This window comes from Lactuca sativa, chromosome 6 (assembly GCF_002870075.4).
Source record: "Lactuca sativa cultivar Salinas chromosome 6, Lsat_Salinas_v11, whole genome shotgun sequence".
In the NCBI taxonomy this organism is placed as follows: Eukaryota; Viridiplantae; Streptophyta; class Magnoliopsida; order Asterales; family Asteraceae; genus Lactuca; species Lactuca sativa.
The window spans coordinates 39,461,656-39,476,233 of record NC_056628.2 but is presented as its reverse complement, the minus strand read 5'-3'; the positions used below and the strand labels follow the sequence as shown (position 1 = coordinate 39,476,233).

The window sequence follows — 14,578 nt, the reverse complement described above, 5'->3', positions numbered from 1 at the left end:
AACAAATGATTAGGATTTGTGCTCGTTGATTTTCGAGTCCTCACTCTATCCTATCCTCTATATATATATATATATATATATATATATATATATATATATATATATATACTAGTTGTGTATCCGCGCAATGCGGCGGGACGGACCATGGGTTGGTGGAGAATAGTTAATTTCACCTAATAGTTTCTTTGATTGATTATTTGTCTGTTGGAACCATGTCCAGGTATAACTAAGTTTTCTCGGTCAGCATAATGCTAGCTCTTAAATGTAACTGTTACTCAAGAATTTTGTTACAACGGAGATCTGTAGTTTCGTTTCCGTAGGCGTCATATAGACTCTTTTCATTGATTAATTAGTTTCGCATCATTGGGCTTTTTACGGTTATAAATGAAGGTGTGTTGTAGGTTTTAATTATAAATAAAATTACGTTGTATTTTTTTGTTAAAAGGTATGGTGTTTTCTGTTAAAAGAAAATTTGTTGTTATTTATCTTTTAAAAATAGACGAAAGTTTCTATCTTGTTTTAAGAACAAAATACATTATTATTTTGAGATAAAAATATAGATACCTTAATATTTTGAATTAAATTTTTTTTTTGTTAAAAGTAAAGTTCTTGGTTATTTCGGACTTTTAATAGGTACGTTAATTAGGTCTAAACATTACAATACATTATTGTTGTTGTTGTTGTTGAGTTCGAAATATAAATTTATTTCTGGCTAAAACTTTGAGTGTTTTGTTTTAATCGAGACACAATAACTATAGGTATTACTGTTAGTTTTCGCTTTAATTATATATATATATATATATATATATATATATATATATATATATATATATATATATATATATATATATATTAAATAACAATAAAAAAAAACTATGAAAGAGTAAATAATGAGCGGCATCATTATCATTAAACCATATGTTGTTTTAACCGAGACCTATATTAGATCTCAAATATGACACTCAGATGGCTTAAAATGTTTGTATTTGATGCTTTATAGGTTATACCTCTTAAAATTCAAGAAAAGTTAAATATGCTTTATAATAGAGTAATATATATATATATATATATATATATATATATATATATATATATATATATATATATATATATATATATAGGAATGAGTTCTATGGAAAATAAATAACTAGGGCAACATCTACCGGAACCAATAATCAAATGACACGTGTCCATTTATTTCTTTACAAGTAATGTATTGTGGAAGTGATGTGTTGTCATATTTTCATTGGTTCAAATATGTGTTGCCCTAATCATTCATTTTCCATATATATATATATATATATATATATATATATATATATATATATATATATATATCCTAAATCGGTCCATCTTGAATTTTAAAGAAATCTTATTCGAATACAAATACTCAATGAAGTTCTTATCTTAATCTAATAGGTTCTCATCACCTATAAAAATACAAAGGGAGAGACGTCAAACAGGGGAGACATTCTATACACTCAAAACACCTAAAACTTTTCTTCTCTTCTTTGATTATTTACCTCTGCACATAATGAATTTATCATCGAAGTGTATTCTTAGGTTTCAACCCGATAATACGGTTAACTAGTTTTAATGAGGCTGAAATTAAAGCCGATGTCTAGTCACAAACTACCCCGATGATCAAGGTACCCATCATAAACAAATATAGAAATGATATAAAAGAAAAGGAAGATGTACAAAATATTCTTAAAATTTAAATTGTTATGCACAATTTCACATGACTTCATTTGATAGTGATCCAGAAACTGAAGGACCAAAATGACAACAAATCAACAATTTTGGATCAAAATATAACAGTAATTAGTTTAGGTACCAAAATTGTAGTTTAGTTAAAGTATAGGATTGAACCGGATAGCAACACAACTTTTGGTCAAAAAGAAGAGGGAGTCCAAATATCTAATAGCGGAAAGGCGGGAAATATACCAAAACACATATCCCGGATTCACCATTACATACCATTTCCACCCGGTTCCCCCGAGGCATCCGTCGTCGTCAATATCATTTCCACTCTCCGCCGCATCAACTCTCTGCGTCTGTACATTACCGGCATGTCGATTTCAGTAAAGGTACGTCGCAGATTTGATGTACTTACTTTGTTACATTAATGAATATATATCTACATGCGAGTTGTTATCATCAAACTTATATACCGATAGGTTTCTTTGTTATCGGAATGTGCAAAGTCACGTACAAGGTAAAAGGATGTTATAGTTGCATGATATCACAAGTAGATCGATCATATAGGTTTATTGTATATACGTTTGTGTAATTTTTGACGACTTAACCTATTATTAACAGTAATTGTTCGATTTAGATCGAATCTGCGCTTGTTTTCTGCTGATTCTGTACATCTTGAATGTCTGTGATTCTGTATTCGATCAGCATGATAGGACGAACTCAACCATACATATCAAATGGATAGAAAATTTTTCATGTTTGTATGCAGTAAATGGAGCACTGCTGATTGGTTCTCCAATTATGGCATGGTAGGACACTTAATGTATAATCGACACTGGTAGATATTTTTTAGAAGGGAATTTGGAATATGAACTCATACACTACTTATCAAACTGCATATCTATGCTTGATAGGCTTGACATGGTTGTTGACAATGACTGATTCTCTCAAATAGATAAGTACTAGTCTTTCTGATATCTGCTTATCAGCTTCCCCTGTATGTCAATTTTATGCAACTCTTTAAGTTTTTTTTATATACACTAATAGTCACCATCTGATTCTTTAGTGTTCTATTTTGGAATTTGTGTTTTGCAAGTTAACCAATCTCATATCAGTAAAGCTCTAGAACAAACAGCTGATTCAGAGTAAAAACTCTTAATATCTCTAGAACAAAGCTAAAACAATACAATATCACAATTTATCTTTGGGTTAATACAAATTAACTGCTGTCTCTATGAAATCCTAAGCTATGAATCAAGCCACTCTGGCCATCAACAGCAGACATTGTCTTTTCACCAAAGCTATATGTCTGCTGTTGCTCTTTATACACGCCATTTATATCTCTAACTCTAATTTGCATTTGCATTTGCATCAGTCTTGGTCTTTGCTCTCTTGCTAGCTGGAAAGTGTAGCCTGGCCATAAGTGGGCGTGGGGCCCGTGTCTTCTGGTCAAATCCTCTCACACAAACAAATCCTGAAATACATCATTAAAAGTTAAAACCAAGTCTTAAGAAAAATAATTAGTGTCACACAACATTATTATAACTTATAAAGATCTATTATCTATATGATATCTACATACCTCTCCAGAAGCAGTATTGAATATCTTCTGTTGTAAGGCCTGTCAGATAAAAGAAATTTACTTCTTGTGAGTTTGGTATTCTTTTTAAATTATGCAAACTTTTTTTTTTCTACCTTTGAATATTGTTGGTATAGAAGTACCAAAGTACACTGTTCTTCTTGGTAAATTCCATAACCAAGATCTCGGGACATCAATTGGATTAAGACTTGAGTCATGGTCTGCAAACACCTGGCATTCCAATAGAATTTGTTTGTTTCAAACATCACAATAACATTAGGAAAGAAACAAATAAAAGAAAAAGAAAAATGCTTTGATATGCAGAAAGAGTTCATGTTAAGCAAAGTCATACCTCATTGACTTGAAAATATGTCCCATTGAGTGGAAAGCTCCCTCTCATTGCAGTTCTACATGGTATCTGTACATGATTTGTATTTTTTAAATTGAGAGTTATGAGCAGGACAATGTATTTGAATTTACATTTTGATTTGAACGATTCCCATTATGTGTATTGTGCAATTATTTCAAATACAGATGAAGAAAGCACATACATTTCCTTGAGGCTACTCTTTATCTATCTTATAATTGTAAATTTAGTTGTTTGGTTTTGGGTTAAATGCAAGAAATACGAATATAATTCTATTTATTTGTTTATTATAGCATCTTTCTTTCATTTTTTTTTTTTATATCTACTAACTCACCAATAGTGTCCCTCTAACAGTTTGGTTATTTGCTTCTCGTGTGCTGTTGCAGAAAAAACATGTTTCTTCATTGCATAATGTCCCAGATTCTTGGGAGGAACATTGTCCCGCTGGCGGTTGAATCGAATCTGCAGTTTCACCTATTGGTATAATATAAACAAACAAATAATTCAATCAGCATTTCACTTTCACAAAACCATTTATTTAATTTTCTCATTTTCATTTCATCTACTCACCAGGTGTCCAAATTGCAAGAAGGTATGAGCAAGGATCATCAGGCTCTCGTGTATCCAGCTGTAATTCATGAGACATTTATTAAGAAGCATAAATCAAATCAAGAGCATTTCATATTCTTCATAAGGTACACTTACCCCTTCCAAAAGAGGATGTGAATCTGGAAGTTCATATCTGCAAAATTGATATCAAAAAGCCATTAGAATTCACAAAATCACACAACTGCTAAAAATAACATAAATCATCTTTTCACAATTACTTACACTTGGTGTTCTGTTCTTAGTTGGCTGACATTTTTAAGCTTAGGTACAGGGATTGCTGCAGCTTCTGATGTTAAGGCAACTAGTGCTTTTGACAGGTCACCTTCTCCAAGTTCCATGTGTCTTTCCATGTAAGTCTGCAAATTCTGAGTAAACTCTTCCATGTTTAGTTTAATCATAGGAATTTCTTCACCATCTTCTTCACAAAAATCCTCTATATCAAGTTCTTGTTGTATCTGTTCTGGCTCTGGTGTTGTGGGAACCTCAATTATAGGCTCTGGTGATAATGGCACCTCCACTATAGGCCCTGATGTTGATGGTGCTTCAATTATTGTCCCTGGTGTTGATGATTCTTCAACAACAGGGTTACAATTTTGGACTTCAGATAGTTTTTGATGTTCTTCATTAGGTTGATTGCAATTTTGGAGTTCAGATAGCTGTTGTAGTTGTTCATTAGGTTGATCTGACATTCCAATTAGTTTTTGACCAGTTTTGTTTTCTGTTATACTTGCTACACTCCCCTCTGGTGCTGGTAACCCTAGCCTTGCACTGTAGTTAAAAATTATAATTAAAACTTTGACTTTGACTGTGGAGGAAAAGACATAAATGTCCTTCTCATTGTCATTGTTGAAAATAGGCTTAAAAGGTATGAATTTTAGTTTATGTGTGTCTGACCTTGCGAATGCACTTGCAAAATGTCTACATTCTCCTCTCATTGGACATGCATTGCAATTAGGTTTGCTCTTTGTACAGAAAACCTTTCCAAATGTAATCATTTGATAATGTAATTCATACCTGTGAATAAATAGAGAGTTTTAATTAATTAAATTTTTAATGTTTATATGCATAGTATTAGTTATTAAATATTAATGCATGAAAAAAGTTGACATACAAAGTTTTCTGGTCAAGCTTGCATAGTCGTGGCCATAGGTACTGCTGAATCGTCTCCAAAACTGGATACCTGTGTAGAAATTTAAGTATTAGTTTTTTTTTTTAAAAAAAATGAGAAAGTTTTTTGAATTTCAATAAACAGTTTTACAAAAGGTTTAGTGCTCTTACAATTCTAAAAGATGCAACTGAAGAGACTCGGGAAGTGGTTGCAGGGGTACCCACCCGAGTCTTACAGCTATACGCCCCACATTTGTGTCAACCTAGTTCAAAGCATTCAATCATTCATGTCAAAATATTTGATTATGAATATTACAAAACAAGTCCCTGTGCTTTTTATTTTTACCGTATTTAGTCCAAACTTGAAAAGTTTCTTAATTTTAGTCCTTATTTCAACGTTTCATATTTAGATTTGGTCTCTGGAATCTTGAAATAAGGACCAAATGGAAAAGTGTTTTAGTTTTGGACTAAACATGGTAAAAATCAAAAAGCATAGGGACCATTTTCGTAATTTACTCTTACTAAAAATGATGAAGTATAATATCTCAAGTATAATTCTTACAGGGAAGGCAAGATGGTGAAGTGTTAGAAGTCGAACACACTCTACACTTTTCAATCCCAATCCTCTAAAGCTTAACAAATACTCCCTAAAATCATAAAAAAAAATATTAGCACTATTTCAAATAATATTAATTGTAAAAAAATTTTAATGGGCTTACTTTGCTTTATCAGGGGGAACATCTCTTAACCATTCAAGGTCAACACTTCCATGGTCTTGTACAATCCGGTCAAGCAAGGCCTGTATCAATGCAGATATTTACACGGTATGCCATTTATATTTAAATAATATAAAAATGTTTATTTATTATAAAAATGTCATTTCTAAAATCATACCTTAATTCTTGTTGCAAGTACATTGTTCATACCCCTTTCTTTTATGGCATCAGCAATATCACTAACATCTGCATTCATTAATGCCTCATAGTCCAATGAATCCATTGTGTAAGGAGTTCTCTCTTTCTTTTCTTTGACTTCAGCTTGCAATCTTAATTTATCCCACTCAACTTTAACCTGTTTCTTTCCAGCTCTCACTTTATCAATTACAGATCTACCCTTATCAACTGTTTGACTACTCCCACCTGAATTAAATTCAACCACCTTATCAAACACTTGTCGCACCTCATTGGTTTTGTGGGATTCTTGGGAACTTATTGTTTCGACCGTTTTACCCCTAGCCTGACTCGCAGATTCTGCAGATAATCCACTTTCTTCACTTCCACACTCCTTAGGCAAAAGGGTATTTTCGGAACCGTTGCAACAAGGTGATGTGCTGGATCCTTGCATGTGAAGTAACTCAACGAAAGAAGTGTATTCATTAAGACCAGTAGCTTGACACCTGTCCTTTTGGTGCTCTTCAGTAGCTTGACACCTGCTCTTTTGTTGTTCTTCAGTGGTTTGACTTTGACTTTGACTATGAGCAATTGATGATTGCACAGAGCTTGGAGATGTATCTGTAGAATTCTGTGAGGAAATTATATCTTCAACTCCACATTCTGAATTTTCATTAAAGTCAACTGTATACGCGACATTTTTAGAAACTTCATTGCTGTATACAACTTCTCTTTTTTCATTATCCTTCAACATCATGGTTTCTTCTTCATCTAAAGGCTCTTCAACAGACACAACTGAATTCTCTTCATGAAGAGGTTCACTGCTGCTTTTTGACTTTGAGGGGTATCGTGATACAAGAGACATAAATGCCGAACTGCAAATGCAAGTGAAAATATTAACTTTTTTTTTTGATAAAAAAATACAAAAATTGTTTTTTTTTTTAATTTCATTTTAGTTTTAGTTTACCTTGATAAATGATCTGATACATTCTGTGTAAGAAAAACCCCAATCACAGAATCCAAAACAGATCCTTTCCACCGAGAGAATCGTCTGTCCCCTGCAAAACTTACATTTTCAGTATTGATAAATTTTCAAACGATATTTTTGTGAAAAGACGATTCTAACCTTGGACAAGATGCATGCGAGCTATGAACGAATCTGCTCTTCCACTAAACACTCTTCGTTCTTCTTCCCACCACTTTGCTTTATCCTCATCTGTTCCATTGATTCCTTGACTATTTATATCTTCCAATAATAGCCTCCAAACTCTACTCGTTTCATCATCAAGGTCAACTTTAGGCCTTGGCTTTCTTCTTCTAATCGGATTAAACAACCCATCATATGGAACTACACTCCCATGTCCTTCAAAAGGAACAATAGCGTTCACATTCACATTCACATCCACATTCTTTTCATTGTTTCTTGACAAGTAAGGAACAATCGCCACCCTGTTCTTTTCCTCCATCAATCCATTAATATCCATCCGCTCAAATTGCTTAACAAGTTCATCAAAATTCCATCTTAAATTTGGTTGACACCCTGCAATATATTGAATATGTCACACAAGAATTTTAAAAGTTTAAAGCATACACATTTTTTATTTTCGATTAAAATTTAGTATATATAATATATAAAATACCTAAGTTGTTTGTGAAGCTTATTTGGTCTTGATACGAAGAAGCCACCACCATAGTGGTTGTTGTTTTCTTTGCACGTTTCTTGGTTGCTTTACTCACTTGGATTTCTGCTTCATATATTGCTTCTCCTTTAAATCCAGTCGATGCTTGCATGTATCTGTAAGATTGCTGATCATAACTTACTTTTATACCATTTTCCCACACAGATATCATGGAAGTCTTACGCTTTCTGATTCTCTTTTTCTTGTGAATCACAGGTAAGCTCTCTGGTTTGTTATTGTTATTGCTACTGTTATTGTTATAGTCTGTGTACACTGATAGATATGCCTCCAAAGAATCAGGAAAAGGCGACACTCCAATTCCATTTCCATTTTCAATCTGTTGCTTTGATCCCTGTGCACTTGTGCTGCAGTTTGATTCATTCGGACTTGATACATTAGTAATCACTCCTTTCTCATGAGTTTCTTGCAAGAAATTTATCCTACATTTTGCTGTTTTGTAACTTTGATTCCCATTGCCATTGACATCGTTAATGGATCTTGATCTCCCCTGTTGGGTTTCAGTTTTACTTGGGGTGATAGGGATAGTGCTTGTAGAACATGTTTTCTCAACCGTTAGATCAACCTCATCAAAGTTGATTTTTCTTTTACATGATTTTTCAGTTTTTTCTTCTTCTTCATCTTTGGTCAGATCTATGATTCCCTCAACAACAGGTGTTTTTGTTTTTGTTTTTGTTGGTGTTGATTTTGGTGTCGATTTTTCAAGTGGTTTTCTCCTGACGTATTTTCTCTTTCCGGTTGAAGAACCATCGGGCTTTGGAGTAGCGGGCTTTTTTGCACTTCTGGGCTTACGCTCTTTTATCACCTTCGGTCTGTGCTTTCTCCTTCGTTGCTTCGGTTGTTGTGGCGTTTCATTCAAATTGATTTGTTCACTCAATCCCTTTTCTTGATTCGATTCCACAATTGTTGAAATTTCAGCTTCCTGTGATTGTGCGATAATCACCTCCGCCACCGGTTCTGTTACGACGGTTTCCGGTGGTGGCGCGTTTAGATCGGATAAGAAATTATGAAGCTTTGCCGATCCATTGGCATCTGCGAGCGCAAGTAGATCTATACAAGGAATACTATGCCATGGTTCCACGTCATCAATGGAAAACCTAATATTATTACCATTATCACAAATTCCACCATTGATCTCGAAATTTTGACCCAGATTATTCTCCCAGCAGCTGAAATTCTTGTTCGCTTGTGAATCTTCAAACAACGCTTCATCAAACGGAGTTTGTAGCCAGTCTTTTGAGATCGTGTTTTCCGATCGGCTTGGCTTTGCTGGTGTCGCCGGAGCATAAACGCCGTCAGCTGGGTAAATTTGGTGAGAAGATGAACCTTCCCCCTCTTTATTATCCATTTTCGGAAAAAATAAAGAAAAAAGCACAATTTTTTTTTTCTTATTCTCGCCTACCCTAAAACTCTACCGATTCTTATTTCAACAAATTGCAGCAAAAAAAGGAACAAAAAAAAAAATCAGATTTTACAGTGTTTCCGCTTCGCCATCAGTCCGCCTTCAAACGCTATTCTGCAGAATAAATCAATTCGTCAAAATTGATAATTTATCGGGAAAATTTATGCTAATTATATTATATATCCCAAATAATCATCAGATCTTCCGGTATACAGAAAATGGAGGTTGTGAAAACACGAGCAAATAATTATATAAACCAAAAAACGTAGAAAACGGAAAGTTTGTGTTAAATCGGATGTTGTGGTAGATTACTAGGCGTCTTTCATCGCCGGAAAACATGAATATAATGAAAAGTGACTAACCTCGCTGACGGGAGTAATCGGAGATGTAGATTTTGTGGCCGGAGATCTAATTCAGTCGGTGGTCGGCGAGAAAAGTTAATTGGAAAGCAGTGGTTCAGTCCATAGAAAGAGAGAAAGAGGGTGGAGAGAGAGAGAAGCGAACAGAATCAGAGTTTTTTATTCATTGCTTCTTGTTCTCAGTTAGTAATTTGATACCCCTTTAGTTTACGTAAAGTTATGCATGGCATGGGTTCGCGGGAGATAAGCTGTAATTCGAAAATTATAACGGTTTCGAATTACACACGTGTAATATTCTAACATATTAAAAACAAAACATAGATAATGAGATGGTAGTTAGAAAAGGTGTGTCCTATTCAAAGATAGGACCCACACAAACTGACATACACAATCTAAAAAGTCATTCATATTATATAAGAATTAAATGCAAGAAATAATAATATATTTTATTTTTGTCGTGTAATATCATACTTATTTTATGTAATATATATATATATATATATATATATATATATATATATATATATATATATATATATATTTTATTTTTTATCGTAACTGTGATATTTTATCAATCTATTTTTATTTAGAAATCATATATTTTAAAAACATATTCATCCTAATGATAAATAATTATGAAATTTAAACTATAATGACATGATACGTGTTAATATTTTTTATTATATGTTATTTTTTCACATTGTTTTAGAACTTTGTAGTTGTTTTATTTTTTTTAGTTATTTCATTTTCATGTTATATCAAGTGGAACTAAGCAATGAAACTTTCTATTTGTACGGATAAACCGATTGTCTATTTTTGAACACACAATAGAATCATTTATTTTTTTTATCATGTTAAATCAAGATGGTCTTATGGTTACATGAAGACATCATGACCTATTTGAACATACGACAAAGACAAAGGTGTCTCAACATTTTTACAAGAGAAAATTCGGTAAATGACCAAAAAATGGGTCATATGAAAATAATAACTATGAAAAAACTGATTTCGGAATCTGACCATAGGATCCTCAGAACATTCTCTACGGATCGAGTAAGCCCTTTGAGGAAATGAAACACCTCTGCAGATCTTGGGTTAATTTTTTTTTTTTTTTTTTTTTTTTTTCTGTTTTTCCGTTTTTTTTTAAAAAATTTTGTTTTCATTTATTAATATTAATTTTTTTAATCATATAAGATATTATGTGATTATTATGTAAAAAAATTGACAAAAAAAGGATAAAAATAAAGAACTTATGTTTCATATCAATCCACAGAACTGTTTGGGAATCTACAGAACTGTTATCAGCGGATCAGTGTACACCTCTGTAGATTAGCGTACACTTTTCATATCGATTAAATATTGTATCAACTCACCATAGTATTGAAAAATATAGAATTGGCCTCCAATGCACCAACTTCTACGAATGCAACATCGTCGTCTGATACTACACGTCCATGGACGACAAGAGAGGTGATGATTATAATACGATGTTGGTTGTACATTTTTGAAGGTGTAACAACAATGGTGAATATCAGGCACAAGTAGATATTCTTGGTAAGTGGATGAAGTTAAAGAACGAAATCGCATGGTTAAATTGATGGTATCATCATCTTAAAAATAGTAGTAATTATTATTACTCAAATGAGGAAGTGATGTGTGTAAAATGAACTAGTTGTAATCCTACTTATAAAATTTAAATTAATCACACAAAAGGCAGTGGATCTGTCTATTGGTGGTATAGTTCTAGTAAGCAGGGTATCGAACTTAGGGAACGTCAATTTAAACTAATTACTAAAATTATATAATAGCAACTAACAAATAATAAAAGAGAGTTTTTTCTAGTTTTACAAGACTAGAAACTTACTAACTAATACTTAAACTAATTAACTAAAAACTAGATAAGCAAAGATTCGACTAAATTCAATAATGAAGGAGACTTCTGTTTAGGTTCAATTCAATTGATCCTATGGTTGATTTTATGGTAATAGTGCAATGGATTAATTCTTCTATTGGCTACCGATTCAGGTGATTAGGTTCACATTTGTTACACTAATCTTTAGAAAACAAACTAACTCAAACAGTGGTCAATTGTCTAAATTAATTTAATTCCCCAGGTTATTTATTCGGGTTAATTAAGACTTGTAATGGTTAACTAATTTGACCTTTTAGTTAACCTCTTTTTGATGGTTCATCACACAAGCTCACACATAAATTTACCTATTTTCTTATTAATTCTTTTTTCACATTCGCTAATCCTAATCATATAATAAAGTGTTCACATAAATTATACGAGATAAAAAATTAAGAGATGTTCATGCAACTTAATTATCTTTCTATTAACAGAAAAATAGTTGTCATTCACACATAAGGTTTCTTAACAAGCTTAAATTAACAAAATCACCAATATTAAACTAATCCTACCATAAATCAAACCATAGTCTCAACTAGGGATGAGATTTAGAACCGGAAAACCGGAACCAGAACCGGAATCGGACCGGAACCGGAACCGTTAGAACCGGAATATAGAATCGGTAACCAGTTCCGGTTCCGGGTTTAAAAATTGACTTTATCAGGGTTCGGGGTAATCCGGGTTTGGGTCCATCGGGTCCGGGTAAACTGGGTCTAAAAACCGAAACCGGTGTTTGGAACCGGAACCACTTTTAGGGTCAGAACCGGTTTTTTGTGAAACGTTTAAAAGATGCATATCTCATTTGTTTCAACTCCGATTGGCATGCGGTTTTTTCCAACATGTAGTTTAGAGTTTGTACATGATTTTAGACTATAAATTTGCTATTTTTAGTTTTATATTCATTGACTTACAGTCCTCCAAAGTCGAGAGATCAAAGCTGGAAGTTTTTAGTTTTTCAGTTTTTTTGTATTCGGTGAAAGTTTTAAAACATGAATATCTAATTCGTTTGAAGTCGGATTGACATGTGGGTTTTTCCAACTTCTAGTTTACAGTTTCTACATGAGTTTAGACTATAATTTTGTCATTTTTGGTTTAACATTCAACGATTTACAGTTCTCCGAAGTCGGGATATCAAAACTGAAAATTTTCAACTTTTCACCTATTTGTTTTGTAATTTGTATTATGTGAAAATGTTAGCACATGCATATCTCATTCGTTTAAAGTTGGATTGACATGCAGTTTTTTTAGAGTGTATTTTAGAGTTTGTACATGATTTTAGACTATAATTTTGTTAATTTTGGTTTCATATTCAATGAGTTACAGTACCCCAAAGTCGGTATATCAATTTGAAAATTTTCAAAGTTCAACCCAATAAGTCATAAGTAATTACCAAAAAATTCTGGTTTTTTCGGTTCTAAACCCACTTTATCCGGTTCCAACCTACCCATTTTGATGTTTCCGGGTTTTCCGGTTCTAGACCCACTTTACCCGGAACCATACCCGGAACCGAACCGGAACCGGTTCTTATATACTGGTCCGGTTTCCAGTTCTATAAAATCACATTAACCGGTTCCGGGTCCATCCGGTCCGGGTTTGGACCCACTTTCATCCCTAGTCTCAACATTGTCTCCCCAAATAGAAGTTAAAAGGTTTTAGCTCATGATTGAGGCAATTGAAAGCATAAAAACGAAATCTATATGTCTATACATGATGAAAAACAATAGATTGAATTAAGAATAATGAAAATTGCCTCTAATCTCCTTCGGAATCAGATTTAGGGTTAGATCTTCGTTCTCTAGGTATTCTTTGACTTTAATTCGCAACTTTTCTCCCCAAGGGTTCTCTCCCTTCCGTTGTATTGATCTGACAAGCCGTATTTATAAATTCGACCCGACTCGCTGAGTCCACGACCGACTCGTCGAGTCCATCACTTAATCCCCGTGTATGACAAGTTAAGGATTCCTTAGCTTCGCGAATCTTCGTAGCGACTCATCGAGTCGATTCTAGACTCGTCGTAGCGACCGGTATTTTGAATAATAAACATACTTTAAGTAGGTTACAAAACATACTTTAGAAAACACAAACATACAACCTTCATAATAAACATACTTTGAAATAAACTTCATTCATTCAAATCGAACCACGGAAACTTTGATCTGTTTTAGTATTTCGGCCATGGGTTTTCTGTTGCTTGTGTCCTTAGGTTTATTGTCGTTTGCATCCATTGGTTATCAGGCTTTTGTTGTTATTGGTACTCGGTGCAACCCTGCCATTGGTTCTGTGGCTCTTCCTGCGGTTGGTATTCGGTTCCTTGCGTCCATTGGTTTTGTGGCTCTTGCTGCCATTGACGTTCGGTCTGTTGTGTCTATTAGTTGTCTGGCTGTTGCCGCCATTGATGCTCGGTCTGTTGTGTCCATTGGTTGTCTGGATGTTGTTGCGATGTTTGGTCTGTTGTGTCCATTGGTTGTCTGGCTGCTGTTGCCATTGCTGTTTGGTATGTTGCGTCTATTGGTTCTCTGGCTCATGCTGCCATTGGTTTTCGGTCGCTTGTGTCGGTTCCTTTTCTGTCGCTTTTGTCCCACTTCCTGACGTCCCAATATGTTTTTTTACTTTTACTTTGGTTCTTTGGAACGATTTCCTTACATGTCGTTGCATTATGAGTTGTGTTATGGCATCTACTACACTTTCTTATTTTTGGTTCTTCAACTTGAGAGGGAATACGATTGGTGTTTTTTGGTCTACCGGTTCGATGTATTTCCATCACATGAGGGTTAACAACCATAAGGTCATTCGGAACCTTCCAATCACTAAGTTCTGAAAGAAGGTATACGGTCTGCTCGTACGTTCTTCGATATGTTTCAATTTTACAAGCATCTATAGCCATATGCCCACACTGATCATTTTTCAAGTGCGTTAAAACCATTATCACATGACCACATGGCAAACCGGTTAGTTGCC

At 33.8% G+C, this 14,578-nt stretch overlaps 1 protein-coding gene across 1 annotated transcript; it reads right to left on the bottom strand.

The window, feature by feature from the left end:
* Nucleotides 1–2,840: 2,840 nt before the first annotated feature.
* LOC111894094 (DNA glycosylase/AP lyase ROS1) lies at nucleotides 2,841–9,915 on the bottom strand. Its single transcript, XM_023890169.3, has 18 exons — nucleotides 9,715–9,915; nucleotides 7,894–9,466; nucleotides 7,380–7,793; nucleotides 7,221–7,311; nucleotides 6,258–7,128; nucleotides 6,083–6,162; nucleotides 5,926–6,010; nucleotides 5,535–5,626; nucleotides 5,368–5,436; nucleotides 5,151–5,270; nucleotides 4,479–5,024; nucleotides 4,353–4,389; nucleotides 4,218–4,275; nucleotides 3,982–4,121; nucleotides 3,633–3,698; nucleotides 3,397–3,511; nucleotides 3,284–3,322; nucleotides 2,841–3,175 (listed from the first exon to the last, which is right to left on the bottom strand). Exons 2-18 carry the CDS (start codon nucleotides 9,296–9,298, stop codon nucleotides 3,051–3,053), a joined length of 4,353 nt encoding a protein of 1,450 aa, XP_023745937.1. The 5' UTR covers nucleotides 9,299–9,466; nucleotides 9,715–9,915; the 3' UTR covers nucleotides 2,841–3,050.
* Nucleotides 9,916–14,578: the final 4,663 nt, after the last annotated feature.

What these genes read in the sequence shown, in the direction of transcription:
- LOC111894094 (XM_023890169.3), bottom strand. Translation starts at nt 9,298, where the DNA reads ATGGATAATAAAGAGGGGGAAGGTTCATCTTCTCACCAAATTTACCCA. An exon ending in TCGCATGCATCTTGTCCAAG is followed by an intron (nt 7,312 to 7,379) that starts GTTAGAATCGTC and finishes TAAGTTTTGCAG; the next exon opens with GGGACAGACGATTCTCTCGG. An exon ending in TCTTGCAATTTGGACACCTG is followed by an intron (nt 4,122 to 4,217) that starts GTGAGTAGATGA and finishes TTATACCAATAG; the next exon opens with GTGAAACTGCAGATTCGATT.